General features: G+C 36.3%; 1 protein-coding gene across 12 annotated transcripts in view; it reads right to left on the bottom strand.

The window, feature by feature from the left end:
• DGKB (diacylglycerol kinase beta) overlaps positions 1–20,807 on the bottom strand; it is a 776,793-nt gene that overhangs the window by 543,340 nt on the left and 212,646 nt on the right. For 7 of the 12 annotated variants that reach the window (XM_053897058.1, XM_053897059.1, XM_019443491.2 and 4 more), the window contains exons 3-5: positions 20,533–20,609; positions 16,686–16,706; positions 8,305–8,458 (exon numbers count right to left, since the gene is read on the bottom strand). In XM_053897058.1, coding sequence (XP_053753033.1) covers positions 8,305–8,458; positions 16,686–16,706; positions 20,533–20,609 — 252 coding nt within the window. The remainder of the gene's footprint in view (positions 1–8,304; positions 8,459–16,685; positions 16,707–20,532; positions 20,610–20,807) is intronic. The other 5 variants (XM_019443494.2, XM_053897060.1, XM_019443495.2 and 2 more) reach the window with 3 other exon arrangements.

The raw sequence follows: 20,807 nt of genomic DNA on the forward strand, positions 1-20,807 counted from the left end.
AGGTGGGGGGGGGGTGGGTAGAGAGAGACGGAGACACAGAATCGAAGCAGGTTCCAGGCTCTGAGTTATCAGCACAGAGCTCAATGTGGGGCTTGAACCCACAACCATGAGATCATGACTTGAGCCAAAGTCACATGCTTAACCAACTAAGCCACCCAATTGCCCCCAGCAGTGTGATTATTTTCTGACTTAAGACAATATATCAACTCTCCAATTTCTCCATGGGCCCTTGGCTCCCTCCCTGGCCTCTTCTCCAGCCACTCTCTTCCAGTCACTTCATCTGCCCCATCCCAACAACTCAAGGCATAGACCCAGATCTCTCAGTACTGAGCAAGCCTACCTTCCTCTTACTCATCAAGCCCACTTACCTCTAACTCCTAAGGCCACAGAACTCTGATCCTACCAGGACCAGTTCCGCAGCCCCACCACCAGGCTGTGCCCAATACTTCCAACGTCATGACTACCATCTGCTCTGGGACAATCAAAAATGATCTCCTTGTGATCCTCATCCCAGTTTTAGTCTTTCATGAAAAACTCAGGACTTCCAGTCATCCTCAGTTTCAACTTGTACTTTCTATCTAATCAATGTTTGCTAAGAGAGCTCCTCACATTACCTTCTGACATGCTATATATATATATATTTATTTATTTATTTATTAAAATGTTAATGACTATAGGGGAAGGGAAGTAGTTCCATTTTGCTCACTGAAATTTGAATAGTGTGGGGGCACATTGTAAGTGATTAATAAATATTTGTGAATGATATAAAATATCACTCAGTCATAAAGAATGAAATCTTGCCAATTTCAACAACATATATGGATCTAGAGAGTATAATGCTAAGCAAAACAAGTCAGGGAAAGACAAATAACATATGATTTTAGACTGATGTGAAATGTAAGAAACAAAACAAATCAGCAAGGAAAAAGAGAGAGAGAGAGAGAGAGAGAGAGAGAGAGAGAGAGAAACCGAGAAACAGACTCTTTACTCTAGAAAACAAACTGACGGTTACCAGAGAGGAGGTGGATGGATGGATGGGTGAAAAAGGTAATGCGGATGAAGAAGGGCACTTGTGGTGATGACCACTGAGAAATATATGGAACTGTTGAATCACTATATTGTACACCTGAAACTATTACAGTATTGTAAGTTGACTATACTGTATTTAAAATTTATTTAAAAACTTAAAAATAGGGGTGCCAAGGTGGCTCAGGTGATTAAGCATCCAACTTCAGTTCAGGTCATGAACTCGCAGTTCATGAGTTCAAGCCCTGCATCAGGCTCTGTACTGAGAGCTCAGAACCTGGAGCCTGCTTTGGATTCTGTGTCTCCCACTCTCTCTGTTCCTCCCCCACTCACTCTGTCTCTCTGTCCCTCTCTCAAACCTAAATAAAAATAATTTTTTTAAATAAAAGAAAATTTTTAAGATAAATATTTATGAATGGAATAATACTGAATGTCTTATATAGTTCACACACTATCCTTTGACAGGGCATTTTTATTTAATTTTTTAAAGGTTTACTTTTGAGAGAGAGAGAGAGAAAGAGAGATAGATGGAGCATGAGTGGGAGAGGGGCAGAGAAAGAGGGAGACACAGAATCCCCGAAGCAGGCTGCAGGCTCTGAGCTGTCAGCACAGAGCATGATGTGGGACTCCAACCCAAGAATCATGCAATCATTACCTGAGCTGAAGTTGGACACTTAAACGACTAAGCCACCCAGGAAGCCCAGGCAATATTTTTTATTTGAGTACATGTTTTCTCTTCTTGAATCTCCCTTCCATCCTCTCCAACTGGTACCTATCACTACCTCTATGTAAATTAGATAATTTTAATTTATGGTGAAAAAGATGATCTTAATAAATAGATGCCAACTTTTATTTCATTATATACTTGATTACCTAATTGTCTGTTTTTCTGCTTGGGTCTGAAGGATCTTCAGCTTTCTGGTGGAATTCCTGGGACATAATATGGTTTAGAAAAGAATGGTGGAATGCATGAATTAATGTAATAAAATGAACAGATAAAGAATTAAATGGCACACCTGACCAACTCACTACATGGTCTGATATAAAGGGTGCTAGGAAAATCTTCTCTTTCTGTCCTATAAAACTAATAATAACAACAAAAAGCACTTATACTGACCTATAGCTAATAACAGATAGTATTGTGGAGTCAACATTCTAGACATTGTGGAACCAATGGAAATATACAGTATAAGTGTCTGAAGCAGGTAATAAATCAATTACATTCTCTTTTAATTACTATATTTTTAGAAAAAAGCAGAAGTTACTAATGACTACCTGCTAAGTGCTATCCTATACAATAAGAACAGTAATTTAGCGGAGGATAGTTAATTCCCAGTGCTGCTGTGCAGAGTTGGCCTAGGTGAAAGTCGGGGAGGAGCAGGGATGCACCAGCTATCTTACAGGAGGAAGATGGTGTGACTTTACAAGGGTGCCGGGCTTGCCTTCCAGTTGCACAATCTAAGTATCTCATCTTACTGATCATTGCATTCTTAGCATGGAGCACAGCATGTGCTATTCAATTACAATGAAACATTAGCCGAGGCTTCAGAGAGTTGGGTTTTGCTGTGAGTTAAGGGCAGAGCAAGACTTATGCAGGAAATGAGAGTTCTGAGTAACCACAGCAGACATAAGCCGGAGTGAACATTTAGATATGAAAAGGAGCGGGGGTGCATTGGGCAGGACACAGAACTGGGACTATAAGCAGATCCGCAAGCTACATGACATTGTATTTACTACTAGCAAACTCAGGTTTCATCGTCTTCTTAACTGCACTGCCCAGACCCTGAGTTCCATTAAGGGGACCTTGTGGAGGGGGAGGTGTCTCAAAAGATAGGGGAAGGCTATGACTAGGACTCTCTGTACAAAAATTTAAAAACTTTTCACAAGGTGATCATGAAGGCCTGAAACTCGGAAACCCAAGAGTAAAATAACCAGGCTGCTGTGTGGAGCACATTGTGGAGATGTCAAGTCAGGGTCCAGCTGGGAGCCATGCCAGGGGATAGCCTAAGACACAAACAATGATGGATAAAAATGACAAAGAATGTTTGAAAAGAATAAGTTATCGTGAGCAACAGAGAGTATTTTGTGATTAAACATGAGGCCTGAAGCAGTGGAGGGTGTAAGAGACCAATATTTTAGGATTGGAAAACTGATAGATACTTGGGTTCCACTCACCAAGAGAGGAGATAGGAATTGAAGCAGGTTTGGGTAGAATATAATTATTTGACTTTCAGACACATTTAGTTCAATTTCTATGGGATATCCAGATGAAGAGTTCCATCTGGAATATAGTTAATATATATTTTCTTAGAGCTGAAGAAACAGTTCTGTGTTGCATGGGGAATAATTGAGGTACTTTATGTTATTTTGTACGATGTGAAAAAAATCACCTATTGAGAATGAGGAGAAAGAAATGAATAAGCTAAAGGATGTCTGAAAATTTTAACCTAATTGAGCTAGGAGACAGGATCAAAAATGAGTACTTTTTAAGACAGATTTTTTAAAAAGGTGTAAAGGTGTTAAGGCCATGTTAATATTGAATGGTAAGAATTTGTAGGCAACAATCTGCATATTTATAAAATTTCTCTTGGGTTATTCTTATTGTTTGAGTTGTACGGACTGAAATATGAGATAATAATATCGATTCATGGTCGAAGGTATATGAGCCACTTGCAAAAAAGCAAAGGTTCCACATGACTTAACAATCCTGTAATGAGAATAGCTCAGGTAATAGACTCTAGTGATGAAGGTAAAATCAGAAGTTAGTCTCTTAGGCTAGCAAAGAGGTGAGGAGTTAGGGACGTGACATTTACGGTGAAGCAGAAGAAGTGAGAAATCTCGAAATATATAGTGTTAGGAATATCTTCAAAAATTAAAAGTCTAACCTGGGAACAGGAAAAATAATCAGCTTACATTTTAAGTAGGTGACAAAAGGCACTTATACTGCAACAAAATATACACCCCCCCAAAAATCATTCACTACACAAAATACCAGATGGATCAGTAGCTACTATAAGTTCAACAAAAAGTAACTACACACACACACACACACACACACACACACACACACACACACACCTTTATGCCTCTTTATACTCATTTAAACATTTTTATTCTATAAAAACTAAATGTTTTACATTCACCATATCTCCGATACTTGAATATTGTTCATTAACATTAACATTTTTCCCAATTTAGTCTTGCTTTTTATTGAGAAACCATTGTTGTTTAGTTTATATACAGAGTCAAGAATAGTGATCATATTCCTGTTGATATTGTAGTAATGCAATATGGTGAACTCTAAGAAGCGATAAACAAAACAGATTATAGCTCTCTTGTATTCAATATTAATTTGTGATTTTTCAGCCACAAATACATCTTGTGTACATAACAGATTATTGCAAAGTAGGGTTCTAAAAATAACCATACATTTATTTTTCACTGTCAGCGGTAAGTTTCAAAGAATATGGCATTAAAAACAGTGCTATGAAGGACACCATGCACTTATGTTTTAAAATGTGGAGACCAAGTTTTGAAAAGGAATTCCAGTTTTATTTTTTTGCTACATGAGAGTTACACAGCCCATCTTGCAACTCCTTTTCAAGTAGATCTGTGCAGATTATGTGGCTGTCCCAAATGAAGTACAAGCTGTTACCCTTTTTTTTTTCCATTTTGGAAACTGATTCGATTTCTACTCCTTATAAATCTGGCATCTTCTGTGTAATACTACATGCTATTTGAAGAAAAGAGAGCTTGAGATTTTCACTTGTTACAAGCCTGCCTAATTAATTAGAATCTCTCCCCTTCATCCAAGTCTGACACAATTACTCAGATTGAAAAATGTTCCCCTTGCTTCTTTCTCAAAACCCAAGAACAGTATTGCTTCATCTGAAATTAAAAAGACAATTTTTATTTTATTTAGTCTATGGTATGTACAACCTATTTATAGCATGAAATGGAGAACAGAGTTTTAATTTCTCGATCAAAGTAAGCAACTGTCCCATTTTAAAATGTTCAGCCCCAAACACTGGAAAGCTCTGAGAGCACACTGTGAGAACACACAAAATAAGACTCAGAGAAAAACAAGCGGGGGGAGTCCTTCCAATTCATGATATAAAGGGAATTATTTAAGTAACTAAAATATTTTAAGGTTAATTAAAGATTATAATAAACGTACTCTTTGGTATACAGTTTGAAGGGATCAAAATATATCATATGGAAGGTGTATAGTTGTTTTTAGAAAAACCCACACCTAACACATCAGATAAAGACTTAGTATCCAAATCTATAAAGAACTTAACAAACTCAACACCCCAAAAAACAAATAATCCAGTGAAGAAATGGGCAAAAGACACTTTTCCAAAGAAGACATCCAGATGGCCGACAGACACATGAAAACATGCTCAACATCACTCACCATCAGGGAAATACAAATCAAAACCACAAGGAGATACCACCTCACACCTGTCAGAATGGCCAACATGAACAACTCAGGCAACAACAGACGTTGGCAAGGAAGCAGAGAAAGAGGATCTCTTTTGCACTGCTGGTGGCAATGCAAGCTGGTGCAGCCACTCTGGGAAACAGTATGGAGGTTCCTCAAAAAGTTCAAAATAGAACTACCCTACCACCCAGCAATTGCACTACTAGGTGTTTATCCAAGGGATAAAGGTGTGCTGTTTCAAAGAGGCACATGCATCCCAATGTTTACAGCAGTGTTATTGACAATAGCCAAAGGAAGGAAAGAGCCCAAATGTCCATCGACTGATGAATGGGTAAAGAAGATGTGGCACGCACACACACACACACACACACACACATAACGGAATATTACTCGGCAATCAAAAAGAATGAAATCTTGAGAAGTTTGGGTGGCTCAGTCAGTTAAGCAACCGACTTTGGCTCATGTCATGATCTCACAGTTTGTGGGTTCAAGTCCCGTGTTGGGCTCTGTGCTGACAGCTCAGAGCCTGGAGCCTCCTTCAGATTCCGTGTCTCTTTCTCTGCCCTCCCCCAACCCCTGCTTGTGCTCTGTCTCAGTCTCTGTCTCTCAAAAATAAATAAAAGTTAAAAAAAAATAAAAAAGAATGAAATCTTGCCATTTCCATTTAGTGGATGGAACTAGAGTGTATTATGCTAAGGGAAATTAGTCAAGAAAGACAAATATCATATGACTACAATCATATGTGAAATTCAAGATACAAAAGAGATGAACATAACGGAAGGGAAGCAAAAATAATATAAAAACAGGGAGGGGGACAAAACATAAAAGACTCTTAAATACAGAGAACAAACTGAGGGTTGCTGGAGGGGTTGTGGGTGGGGGCATGGGCTAAATGGGCGAGGGGCACTAAGAAGGACACTTGCTGCGATCAGCAGTGGGTGTTTTATGTAGGGGATGAATCATTGGATTCTACTCCTGAAATCATTATTGCACTATATGCTAACTAACTTGGATGTAAATTTAAAAATAAGAAAAAAAATCTTACACCGACATATATATAATCACTTGAGGAAGAGACATTGTGTCATTAACAGAAGGGGAAGGAGCATGGACTCTTCATCACACTGCCTAAGTCTTAGTTATGGCTCAACCACCTATTTCTTAATTACATGTTCCAGGTTTTTTTTTTTTAATTTATTGGAGTGCCGGTTATTAAACATCTATCCCTTTACTCATATTTTGATATTCTACTTAGTGATGTAAGGGCTTGAAGTCGCTAGACCAGGGGCTCCCTTGGGATCCCTGGGCCCTTTCAGGGAATCTGTAAGGTCAAATGATTATCAGTGATAATTGTGAGATATCACATTTGCTTTTTTCACTATAATTTTCTCATGACTGTACAGTAGATCTTTTATGAGGTTGCGAAACATAGGATACAGCGAAAGAAACACAGAAGCAGATATGAAGCCAGAGGTTAAAGAGATTTGCAACGATATAAAACAATGCCACTCTTCTCACAATTTTTTGGTTTTGCTCTTGAAATTATTTTTCAGAAAAATAAATGTTATTTTTGTTAACACGTAATGGGTTGATTATGGTTACTTTCACAATGTCTCATCTTTAATGTGGTTACAAAAGGTATCATCCAAGCTCTTTGGGGTCCTGAAAGTGTCCTGAGACCAAAGAGTTTGAGAAACTCCGCTGTATACTACATTTCTCTGTTGTGAGCTGGATTCCTATCAAGTTAACAGGGGGCACTAGAGAGACATGACAAGAAAGAAAGGAGAAGGGGCTGGTTCCTGCTCATCTACCTTCACTTCCTGTTAGATCTCTCAGGTATCTCACCCTCACAGCACATGGTTCTGGGCAGAAGAGGCTCTAGTCACTAGCTTACATCCACATTGAGAAAGGCAGAGGGACCTCTGGCACCTCAGTCCTGCACAGACCTCGGAGATGCTCCTCTGATGTCTGACTGCCAAGCTGCAGGTTCCTCTTGAGTTCCTGAGCTATAAAACTCAGAAGGAAGTAGCCCCTTCACAGAAGTCCCAGGGTGAGATCTGCCAGGCAACACCTTCCCCGCAGAACCTTGTGTCCCAGTTCCAAGACGTCCTTTCTCCAAGCTTCTGAGTTTTGATTACTCCAACCAACACACTTCCTGTGGTTCTGCCTCTGCATAACCTCAGTATTTCTCATTGCTTTTTCAACCTTCCAACACTGTTTAACCAATCACCTCCTCTATACTCTCTAGAGTAATAGAGTGAGACTTCTGTTCTCCTGACTGGATGGAGCTGGACACAATTAGCAACAGGTATTAATGCATGAGACATCTCTGAAAAGCTACCTATTATGACAGAACCAATCATCTCTATGGTGACATTAAATTTTAAAAAAGTGTCCAAGAGAAAAATCAAAACTGTCTTCCTTGATAGCATATTGGAAATTTCCACAAGTGATAAAAATATTATGTTTCCTACACATGATGGCTTTGTGACTACATTTTCATATATAAAGTGATCTATATTTATCTAGTCATTTAAAGGAGCACTTTTCCATATGTGATGGAAGTATCTCTTAAAATTATTACCTAAACACAGACTTCTAAGACTGTGAATGACAAGTGATGGATAATGAAAAAGTATATTTTCTTTAATGTTTAGCTATTATTATATCAGAGATACTTTAAATATTTTGCACAATCTTAATATGACAGTATAAGTCTTGCAACAAAGATATTTCCTAAGCAAATAATCTCTTCTCTTATAGAGAACTTGATACCGATTTTCCCTTTGAGGTTTCTACTGTGTATACATACTTAAATAAATAATTAGACTTACCGCCTGAAAGGAGAGCTGGCTTACTTTTTACCATTGGACTAGAATGAGGAAATTTGTTGCTAAATGACATGAAAAGGTGTGCCGTGAAATCATCAGGAAGCTCTGCTTCCAGGAATGTCTTCATAAATAGCTTGAAACCTTCAAAATCTATTGTCTGAAAAAAAATTGAAACATATATTTTCAGACACAGCCAATGTTAAGATTTTTTATGTGCTATATTCAGAATCAACAGTAGTAGAAATGACCGCAAACATTCTTATATCCATGTCTACCAAAGGAAGGGGACTAGTTGAGAAATAGTTGCAGCCGTCCTAGGCTAACAGTGGCGATTAGATAAGTATATATCTTACCTGTGGTGGGTGAGCTGGATTCCAGCAGGAAAGGCTGAAGCTTTCCAGTCACACATTTCTATTTCCAGAGTATCTTATCACCTTAAAAAAATCTCCTCTTTGAAACTCAGTTTCCTTTTCTGTAAATTGGGAATAATATTCCCAATCCTGCAGAGTTGCTGTTATGATTAAATCAGGCAACTGACATGAACAGGCCAATTCAGTCATGAACACAGCATGAATACTGTGAAATAAAGGAATTTCTCTTGTCTCATTTCCCTGCCTCTAATGGTGAGTCTTGCTTTTGACAAATGGAAAAAGGGGTTAATTATAAATTTCACCCTAGCACCAAAAAATCAAGTGATATGAAATTCCAAAGTGAAATTCTACAAGTTCCTATGCAAACTTTCAAAGAAACCTATTTCAAGAACTTTGCCCAACTATACTCACTGCAGGTCTATAAGAAAAAAACAAAACAAAACAAAAACACAGTTATTTCTTAGGAGAGAACCATTGATACATTGACAGTCTCCATGTCGACTTGGGGAAATAGTGGTGGGAACCACCTTCTATCCTTGAGTTAAGGAGAGGATTTCCCAGGAGCCACCTGGATAGCTTGCTTTCTCCACACAGATGAGGACAGTGGACTGGACAGATCCAGGCAGGATCTTACTCTTGTCTGAAAACTGAGGACAAGAGTGCAGGTGCTTTAGGGCAAAGGCAAGTCAATGGCACTATATTGGGTTTGGCCAATGCCCTCATGACTGGAGGGACAATAAGGCACAAATATATCCTGGGAAATGAATGTAGACCACATGGAAGAGGCCAGTAGTTGATTTGAAGGGACTAAGAGACCTACTGAGAAGTAGCTGGAATTAAGCCACATCTGTCCAGATCAAGAGAGTGCAAGGTCGATGGTCCTCAGAAGAAGCCCTTGAAGGGCACTATTTTTTCTTATCCAGTTCAATGTAATTGAGATGAAACTAAAAATAGGGTAAAAATTAAATTTGGCTGATAAATGCTCTTAATTTTGGTCAAACTTCTGGCAGATGAGAATAAATGAATTCCTTAAACTACCATTTTGGATAGAAAAAGTATTTGTTCTGTGTAATTATATTGGGATAAGATGGTACAGAATGACCAATTTTATTGTAACATTATTTTGAATAAACCTAAAATGGAATATGACATACAGGGATATCATTACAGAAAGGGCATTTTTAAAGATTAGATCATGTGCCAATTAAGAATATGTACTAAGTATGTTTCTGTATCTAATATAATTTCAAGCCAATAGAAACAAAACAAAAATGTCATGTTGTTTATTAATGGTTGCAAAACTCTGCATACACCTTAATCTGATATTTTTAGTTAGTTTAATCTTCCTGTGCTTATTCATAAAGAGCACTTCAGACATTTACACTGGAGGTAGTAAAAAGACTTCACTTTCCTCCATGGGGTACCTGGATGGCTCAGTCGGTTAAGCGTCTGACATCAGCTCAGAGCATGACAGCTCAGAGCCTGGAGCCTGCTTCGGATTCTGTGTCCTCCTCTCTCTCTGCCCCTCCCCCATTCATGCTCTGTCTCTCTGTCTCTCAAAAATAAATAAACATTTAATAAATTTTTTTAATAAAAAAAGAAGACTTCACTTTCTTCTATATTTAATAGATCACCACCACTGCAAAATATTACACATTCTACTAGGAAGTGAACCACGTAATGAAAATCCATGAATAATATAAAAATATAAAGAATAGTCTCAGGTAGCGTTACTTCCAAAAAGCAGTTTGCTACCATGAACGAAACCAAAGTTTCCAAATACACTGATAAGGCTAACAGCCAGGCCACTGTATCAAAATTAGTTTTCTTGAGCAGAGACACCTACTGTTACTAACAGGGTTCCTTAGGCATGGCCTATTGTCAGAGATTCAATCCACATTCAACTGGATGAGTGAGCAGTATCGATAGACAATCCTCAAATGTGTGAAGCCCCATGGGACATTAGGAGTTAATTTTATTACAAAAATATAGGAACTTTGTGTAAAAAAAAAAATAACATATTCATAGGCACTGTGGCCAGGAGCATGGTTATTTATATTCACTCTTGCTTCTGTGTCCTAAGCCTTAAGTAGTCAGCATTGTGTTTGCCAATATAACAGAAGACAACAGCATAGTTTTAAAGTGAGACTACTTGGATCTGCTCTCAGATTCAACACTTTCTAGCTGTGCCAAGGTGGGCAATTTACTAATCTCTCAATGCCTCAGTTTTTCCATCTCTAGATAAGAATAACATAATACCTACTTTTTGATCTATTAGCAATTTCAAATAGTCTTTGAAGAATAAGCCTCAAAACCACATTACCTTAAATGTTTTTGTATGCATTTTAATATCCTTTTTGGATATTTGTTTTAGAAAGCTAGTAACAAAACATGAACAAAGGACTAGAATCATTGACATTTATTCTCTGGATCTTCTTTTGGAACATGAATACATTTTAAAACCTAACTATTGCAAGGCAAGAGTTTAACATGATAACAGAGGAAAACAGTAACAACCAACCAACCAAGAAAAACGAAAGAAGAACTTCAGAATAAAATAATTTTGTGTCATATTCCAATATCTCTACTTGCTATTTGAGGGTTCTGGGGCAAGGAATTTATCTGCTCTTTTATTTATTTATTATTTTTTTAAATTATCTTTTAATGTTTATTTTTGAGAGAGAGAGAGACAGGACATGAGTAGGGGAGGGGCAGAGAGAGAGGGAGACACAGAATCTGAAGCAGGCTCCAGGCTCTGAGCTGTCAGCACAAAGCCCAATGCGGAGCTGGAACCCACAAACTGTAAGATCATGACCTGAGCCGACATTTGACGCTTAACTGACTGAGCCACTCAGGCGCCTCTATATGCTTGTTTAAAGAAAAAATCTGCCACATCTCAAGTGGGTGTATTTTATAAAGCCTTACATAACCCAAGTAGACTCTCTTTGAAATTAGCGCCTGTAATTTAATAATGAAATACATAAAAATAATCAAAACGAATAGCATCCTTCCTTGGTACATCTTTCTTGGTCCTCAGGAAACATTCTAAAATTAAATGCTGCAGCTCTGCTGTGCTCAGTAAGCAAAAAGCACCTTGGTTTTATTCTGACAGCTCTAAACCTTAATTTTTTTCATATAAAGTGATATATATATATATAAGATCAACCATTTAGGATTGTCATCTAAATGTAATAATAAATCAGCATAAAGCACTTAAGATGCCCTTGGGCACGTGGCATGTAAAATAAATGAAATAATAAAATAATAGAAGGAAGTGCTGGTTTGAGGTTTAATGGATTTTTTATTATCTTAATTTGCCCTCCTCTTTGTTAGTCCAGAAAACCAGGAAAGTCACTACATCTTCCCGAATCAAACCTGCAGTTTCTGTGTTTCAGCTCTTTTGCTATAATTGTTCAGAATCAGGCAACATTGACAAATCACTGCTTTTAAAATGTGAGCATTTAGGGGCGCCTGGGTGGCTCAGTCGGTTGAGCGACCGACTTCGGCTCAGGTCATGATCTCCACGGTTCGTGAGTTCAAGCCCCGCGTAGGGCTCTGTGCTGACAGCTCAGAGCCTGGAGCCTGCTTCCGATTCTGTGTCTCCCTCTCTCTCTCTGCCCCTCCCCCACTCATGCTCTGTCTCTCTCTGTCTCAGAAATAAACATTAATTTTTTTAAAAAAAATAAAATAAAATGTGAGCATTTATAAACAAATATCTTCTTTTAAAAAAATAAAAGTCTATTATTGGAATCATCATAAATTCCTCAGTTTTGAAAGTTTTCTACGAGATGACATCATCCCATTTATTACTTAAGTTTTACTGTTGATGTAAACTTTTCTTTCAAACTTCTTTACGGTGTTGGTGGAAGCAAATTTCCCCTCCCTTACATTTCGGTCATTACATACAATTTACAGTGTTATAAAACTCAAACTTCTTTAAAGCCAAAATTGAGCTGTTTCAGTTTTCCAATTCATAGAGCTAATTATTCTGCAATGCCTTTTCTGGTTACCCTTGTCTCCTTATTTTCTTGTTAGTAAAAGATTTCCAAATATCTTTTAAATTCTATGTTGTCTAAAATATCTGTAAGTGCATACTGTTCTCAATATATACATTTTCCTTATTTCGTGATTCAGTAGAACATTGCCAAATTTAAGTATTTTATTTTCTACTGCTGTCATGTAGCAGCATTAGAATTGGTTTTTGAAGATTGTGACCTTTAAATAGAATGAGATCACTTATATGCACATCAATGGAAACACTAATAAAAAAAAAGTTGGGTTGGACTTAACTGAATGAGTGTTCAAAAATCAAATTGGCTATAAGCTCGGAGATACACAGACCACACGATGTTGAAAATTTTGAGAACTGCTTTTTCATTTTTTTTTTTCTTAAGGAGCAGCCACAGACTATTTAGGGAGATAACATAGAGAATCTGCAAAGAATTCAGACTGAGGGAGCTGCTGAGATATTGTTGCCAAGTTGGCATGAATTCAAAACACATTTCTATATGCCTTTCATTATTATATCTGACCATCTGGGTCCTTTGTTTTTAAGTCCTAGTTAATTCTAAAGAAATAACACTAGTGTTCATCCAAGTAGATTCAGAGTGAATGAAAATAAATGTCATGGCTCTATCATTAATGTATTCTGGTGGTTTCAGGATGGAGATTTTCTCATATTCAGCAAATGTTCACTGTGCACCCACTTTATATGAGGCTCCGCCCCAGGTGTTTGGGTGAAGATGCTACTGCAACATGCGAAAATCCTTCCACTAGAGGCTAATCTTCTAACAAAGGATATAAGAAAATAGAGAAATAAATATGTTAAATGTACAATGTTTGACAGTGTTAAGTGTTGTAGGAAAATGAAGAAGGAAAATCGTTATGTATTTGGGAGGGGCACATGTAGTTTGAAATCTTATGATGAAGAAATGAGAATCTGTTCTTTGAATACAGATTTAAAGGAGATGAGGGAGATAGCTTTGCACATATTTGGAGAGAGAACATCAGATAGGCAAAACAGGTAGTGCAAATGTCCTGAGGTATTAAATTGTTCCTGTTTTAAAGGAATTTATATAAAATCCAGTGAGGAGGGGCAGGAAAGCAGAAGAGTGAGGGCAGACTAGAATAGTAGAAAATACATTCTCATATGTCTATTATAGAAAATTAGGGGAGAAATACATCAACTGTGACAGGTATCAACTCACCACTTGAAATAGATCATTGAAGTTTCAATTTAGGATATGGTACTGCAAATGGTCCATTCACAAATTCTAAATGTTGTGATAGATACAAGATACTATTTTTTTTTACAATATCGAGATTGGATCCTCAGTGCATTTATGAGAAACCTGTAAGAAGCTATTCAAATTTATGTGTTTAATTATGATAAAATGTAACTAATTAAACTCATAAGTATCTATGTAAGTACCTTCTCAAACTTTTACATGGCTCCCTTGTAGGGCAGAGCAATTCTCAGAGTATCAAGGTGTAAAAGCCAAGCCCCATCATGAAAAGAAAGTTACCAAATATTTCAACAATAATTAACACATAGTGAATATGATGTTAATAATACAGAATTATCAAAGGCATTTTATTATTCAGTTTGGTGGTAAATTTTCAAAACTGTTCTCTGGTTGTAGCATGATAAGAGGAAAATGGCTGCCTTTGTGTTGACAGGAGTAGGGAAGAGAAGCAGAAATACTGGTTGACATGTTCCTTCCATTCCTTGCTAACTGCCCTGGCATTTATGCAGTTGTGGGAGGCAGAACAGATACAACAGACACAATAACTCTAGGAGCAGGACAGCATTCTGGATGGTGGCCAGGCTTGGCAGGGAAACAAATCACATCTTGTGTCCTCCACTCGTACCTCATGGTAGAAGGAAATCAATTTAGAGTTGGAAAAGACATCAGAGTTATATTTTCTCACTTTATAGTTGAGAAAAGTGAGGCTCTAAGAAAATAAAGGTGATAGGATAGGCTGATGGTGTATCTCATATATTCCCACCTTTTTTCACATATATTCTAGAAATTTTGTATGAAATCATGCTGGTTGCTAAAGTGTGACTAACAGCCACTGTCTTTAAACATCACTGGAATACCTACACGTCAGGCACAGAGCTAAGTATTTTATACACACTTTAGAATTTAACCCTTTTAACAACTCAGTAAGGCCAGTATTCCTCTTGTTTGACAGCTGAACAAATGGAGGCTAATCATTTGTACACGAACTGCTAATATGTGGCAGATGTGGGATTTGAACTCAGTTCAGTTGAACTCCTAAGACCACATTTTCTCTGTTATACTTTCCAGATGCTTTCTTTAATGGCAAAGGTTGAATTCGGTTCTGGAAGGACAATTATAGCTTACAATAAAAGGGTGTTTATATCATTGCTAACAATTCTATCAGTGTCAATATCCTTGTTAAAGACACTTAAAATATTATATTAGGCAGCAGCACTACCAAATGTAAGTTATGAATTCCCAGGTTTCTTATTAAAGGAATGAAGCAACTCATTAATCTAAATGTAAAGGGTAACCTTCTATATTAGTAGAATCCACAGTACAGAGTACCAAGCAAAAGATAAGGGAAGCTTAGGGGACTATGAAATACAACTCAGCCTTGCGCCAAGGATCATCTACTAACAGGAAATGTAAAGAGCAAATCCTACACTCATAGGCACTGATACACCAAGAACCCATATAGAGCAATAAATATGCATGCTGTGTTTTTTTCCTTTGGCTAACCTCAGCTATACCTATTCTTTCTATTCTGCAACTGAAATCGCTTGCCTACTAAACATTTCCATATGGGACAAAGACTGAGCAAGGAAAAGGAAGAAACTCATCCCACTGACCCTAAAAAGGGCAGGGCTAACTTTGACACCAGTTTTCAGACAGTCCCTGGTAGGGATGCCGATTGTGCAGAAAGGTGTGTTTGTTGAACAACGTGTTCAGTAAATGTCCTTTCATAGCTAAAGCATGCTATATAAAAGCAGCCATTTACTCTGAAGAGTTGTCCCCTAAAACCATAAAGTCCATCTAGTCCGTCTTGGGTGGGGTGGTGGTTGGTAGGTTTCCATAGAGGTCAGGGATAATATCAGGGAAGTGTTATCCTCTGAAAGAGACTGGTGAAAGTCATCACAGTCAATAAGTTGCCATTTCAGTCCTACCTCATCCTAGGAGACTGTAATATGGAGGACCTGTATCTAGTCGATCAAGATCATTCTGATGTAACCAATTGCACTGTGATATGTCGGGGATGAGATCACAGTGTTTGCTGTCATTGAGACCATAGGGAAACGTGTGAATAAAAAGCTGCTAATACATACCCATTACTTTCAAGGGAGACAATATTATGGTTTTAAATATCTCATGCATTTTGGTATGATATATTCCTAGTATGATAGAAAAATCCATTTAGAGATTCCCAAAATGGGTTGTAATTCTAGGCACCCAGCTGAACTATGGACCCCAAACTTCCTTTACAAAATAGGCTTTGCTAGGAGAGAGTGACTGAAACAACAGATGGTTTACTCTTTTTTCCCAGGAAGGCAAAGATCAACAGCTTTTCAGTTATATTTTTCTCACAGATTCTAATAGCACTGTAGATGCCCCCCCCACAATGAAATCCCTATCAATTGCATTTAAATGCAATTATAAACCTCCCATTGTAAAAGAATAAATTAAGACTTTCATTAAATGAATTATTTTATTGGAGTCTGATCCATGTTTTGGTGAAATTAGAAAATTAAATTCAAGAGCCTATAAAACTAAAGCCCACCCTCTAGACCCTCTTTGAATCCATTAAGACATTTGCTCCTCCGTTTGAGACTTTGATGTGAACAAGTGTCAGTCAATTATAACCTACTAAGTATTATGGATAGACTTGCATATTATATGAATCTTAATGGTACAGAAGTACAGGTCAGTGATATGGATGAGAAATTCATAGCTCACATCAGAATAAAAAAAGAAAAGACAGATTTCAATAGAAAAGAAAATGTCTTACTTGGTTAAGAATGTCTTGTTTCTGTGCATGCAAGGAAAGAAAGAATACATGTGTTAATGTAAGGTAATTTATACTCATTATCTCATATTGCTGACAAACTAAAAGGTCAATTTTACAGATTGATTTTAAAACATACCCTAGATCCATGGGTCTCAAAATGTGGTCCTGAAACAGCATCATTATCATAAACTGTGAAACTGATAGGAATATACATTTTTGAGCCTTACCCCAGAAACACAGAAACTGAGAGGGTAGGGGAACACACAGAAACCTGTGTTTTAAGAAGACCCACAAGTGATTCTGATACAAGCTAAAATTTGAGAATCACTTACTAGGTCAATCTTTGAGTGTAATAAGCAAATAGTTCTAACTGATAGGAGATAAATATAATGAACAACACATATAAGATTTTTAAAACCTTCCAGAGAAAATTATGAAAATATAACAGCATTATAAATATATATTAGATTATGAATACTTATTTTTCACTCCTAATGTTTCCATCTTTTGGAACAACATGTTTAACTAGCCCATTGCAATGCCTTTAAAGAAAAATATCTTCTCATACATACAGTACTACTTATTTTTTCCCATGTTTTTAAACATCAATGGAACAATATAGAATTGAATTTGAAATCCAGGAGGGAAAAAGATACACACATACACACACACACACACACACACACACACACAATTACTTATACTATAATATTCTATGTATATTTTACATATATATAAAATGCAATGCCAAACTGGTTCTTTCTCATATTATCAAATTCCGTTACTTTCATGAATCATCTATATCTGAGATATGCTGACTATATTCACTGTGAGTCTTCTCACTGAGATTGGATGGCTACTAAAAACTAGCTGTAATCATACTCTTAACATTATATCATTCATGTAAGATTAGTTGGAGACTAATAAGAATCTCTTACCTTGTTAGGTATGAGTTAGTAGTAATTACATGCATGGGAATATGCCATACTCATTACATAAGAAATGCCATTCAATGTACGTGACATACCTTTCTTTTCCCCTTATTCTCATCTCCCAAAACCTTCCTTCTCATTTTATGGCCAGTCAACAAAGTGAAGAAGAAAGGGCATTAATCTTAATCTGGGATTCCAGATAATTAGGTTTTAATTATGGCTCTTATCATGAAACTAGCTTGTGAATCTTGAGAAAGTAATTTTAGTTTTCTTATAATGACTTTATCTAAAAACTTGATAATCTTATCTGTTTGGGAAACTTAAGACCTTTTTAAAATTTTTGTTCTTAGGGAATCTTTAGTGCCATTGTTTAGAATAATATATTTTTTTGATTTGGTTATTTATTTTTTTCAAAGAGTGATTGTTACATGACCTTTAAAAGACACAAATTAAAAATAATTGATCCATCTGTATATTGCAGTTAGTATTTATTCTCCATTAGATTCATCCATATATTGCAATTAGTATTTCTTCTCCATTAAAATACACTTAAACAGGTCACATATTCATTATATTAAGCCTTTATACAAAGATTTAGAACTCAGTAATTAAAAGAGTGATAAGAAATACAGTGCACCTACCATATAAGCAGCTTTAAAAGAGGAGAAGCAAGTAAGAGGTATTTAGGCTGTTCTTTCTTTGTTTCTTTGCAAATATCTTTTATATGGATGACATAAGCAATGTTCATTTTAGAAAACAAAGGATTTATTATTTATTCTAAAAGTAGTGTAGATTAAATATTTTTTCTAAATTTTCTTGTATAAGGGGACATCAATTAAGTAGTCATCTGTGGCAAAGAACTTTAGGATTAACCTGTCCAGTCAATAGAGAGTGATAACTTCCCATGTGAATTCTGCATACTGTTATAGTAACCTTTCAGAAACTGGATGAAGTCATGTTCTGAAGAGAACCTCAAGGCTTTAAAGATTTCTTTTTCAACATTAAATATTCCTAATTACCTCCTATTGACTTTTGTAAAATACATACTAGTGTTTAAGAGTCATATAAACTTTATTTATTTTTTTTCCTGAAGGGAAAAGACCTATCAATGTTAGATTAGGAGTAGTTTTGCTTTTAAATTAGAATTACTTTGGGGTCATAATGAGATCTAACTTTTTGTTTTTCAACAATTCATTATTTTAATAATGCATTTCAAGAGCAGATCTGCACGTTTATGGAGAATTATTACATTACTGAATAGGCTGACATCATAGGGGTGTCTAAGAATGAATCTAGTAATTACCTCGATAAATCCAGTATACAGTGACTGATAATCCTCATGAAAAATATAATAGTAAGACTAAGTCTTGAGAGTCTTTTAAATAAGAAATCATTGAAGCAAAAAGGCTATTTTGCAAACAAAATTACATTCCAACTTAATTTATAGCTACCAGCTATCTTTAGGGAGAAAAACAAACCTAGTTTTATCTATGTATGTAGATTAGATAGCATGTACATTTTCAAGCATGGTCAGAAATGTAAATATTAATGACACTTTTGGGCCTTACAGCAATTCTGTACAGTTGTCCTCTTAGCTTTCCCACTCTGTTTTTATGGTCTTTGAGATTTTCAGTTCTACAAACTTTTCTGCCAACATTTTCTTTCTCATACTATAGCATCCAGGAAAATAAAATCTGAGGGAAATGTACGCTGGATATCTGCTTTTGTTCCTCGGACAGGAAAATGGGAATGGCTTTAAACTGCCTTATTTTCTCCATCATTGGTAGGCTGTAAATATTAACTTACTTGAAAAAGAAAACAAATCTTAGATTAAAGACCTTTACAAGCTGCAGTAATGTATCAGAATATAGACAAAATAAGAAAATATGACATGAAAAAAAGCTATTGGAAATACTGAAAGGAAATTATAAAACAATATGAATTAAGGTTAGAATATATAGATTTGGTTTTGATAAAACGCAAATTCTATAAATCCCTAAGAAAAGTAATATTGAAGGAAAACTAGGAACCGTGCTCTTATAAACATTCAAAACTGTAATGACAATGATAACAAAAAACAAATCGCAGTTAAATCAGCAAACAAATCTATCTAGCTGGCTAAATAATTCATCCAGGGGAAAGGGCCTTTTCCAAAGGGTAATTTGTTTTATCTCCCATACAACACAACTATCATTCAGAGAAACTGCCAAAGAACTCACAGCAAAGGTGCTCAAACATTTAAACGTAGCATCACTCAGGTAGCATTAAAAGGAAGGTTATTTAACAAGTAATTAGGAAAGGAAAGACATTCATCCAAGCAAGGTGTCCAAAAGCAATCGACGGGACATGAAGTTTTTACAAGGAAGGAATTTCAGGGACTTGTCAGCTTACTGGTAGTAGGTTAAAACAAGATAGGGTGAAGAAATTCCTCTTTTTTACCCAAAGTGGCTTTTACAATTACAGATCTTTCTGTAGTCAAGGGAATCATTCTCTGAAAGGAGTAACTCTCCTGTCCCCAACGAATTTTGATCTGGGGTTAAAACGTGTAGGTCACAGAGTGAGCGGCAAGCACACTTTGTCTTCCCTTCTATCTAATCCTGACCCGATCCTACCTGAGCAAGCCAATTCAGAATTGCAGTATCTTTAGCATCTAGGGAAAGAACCTAAGACCATATTAGAGGTGACCTATACTCTTTCAAGCACCCAATATAGAAATGTTATTTTCATCGGCAAACGTTTTTTGAATGGAAAAAGTAGTACACTATTTTATGTATTTTCCAAAATAGCATTTCATTATGAATTTTATTTCATTTATGGTATGGTACATGGTACATATATTTCCAAGGACTCTTCATTAAGAAACCCCTTCTCCAATCACATATATGAAACTGATATAAATGAAAAAGAAGTTTTACCCCTTCAGGATTATACTTTGCAAGCACACCATTACCATGGAATTCTTCAAGAACATCCTTTAATTTCTTTGTGGAATCTATAAAGAAATAGAGAACACACAAATTGTTTGTAGATGCCTATTGTGGTTAAATAACCCAGTTCAGAAACAAAGACCCATTAAAATATAATCACCAACAGACACTCAGTTTTAAAATGAACATGTAAAACGTTCTTTATCATTTTCGAAAGGCTATTTGGTTGAAAAAAGCAATCACACACAAAAAAGAAAGGGGCA

Source organism: Panthera pardus, unplaced genomic scaffold (genome assembly GCF_024362965.1).
Source record: "Panthera pardus isolate Hobbes unplaced genomic scaffold, ASM2436296v1 HiC_scaffold_8, whole genome shotgun sequence".
NCBI classification, from domain to species: Eukaryota; Metazoa; Chordata; class Mammalia; order Carnivora; family Felidae; genus Panthera; species Panthera pardus.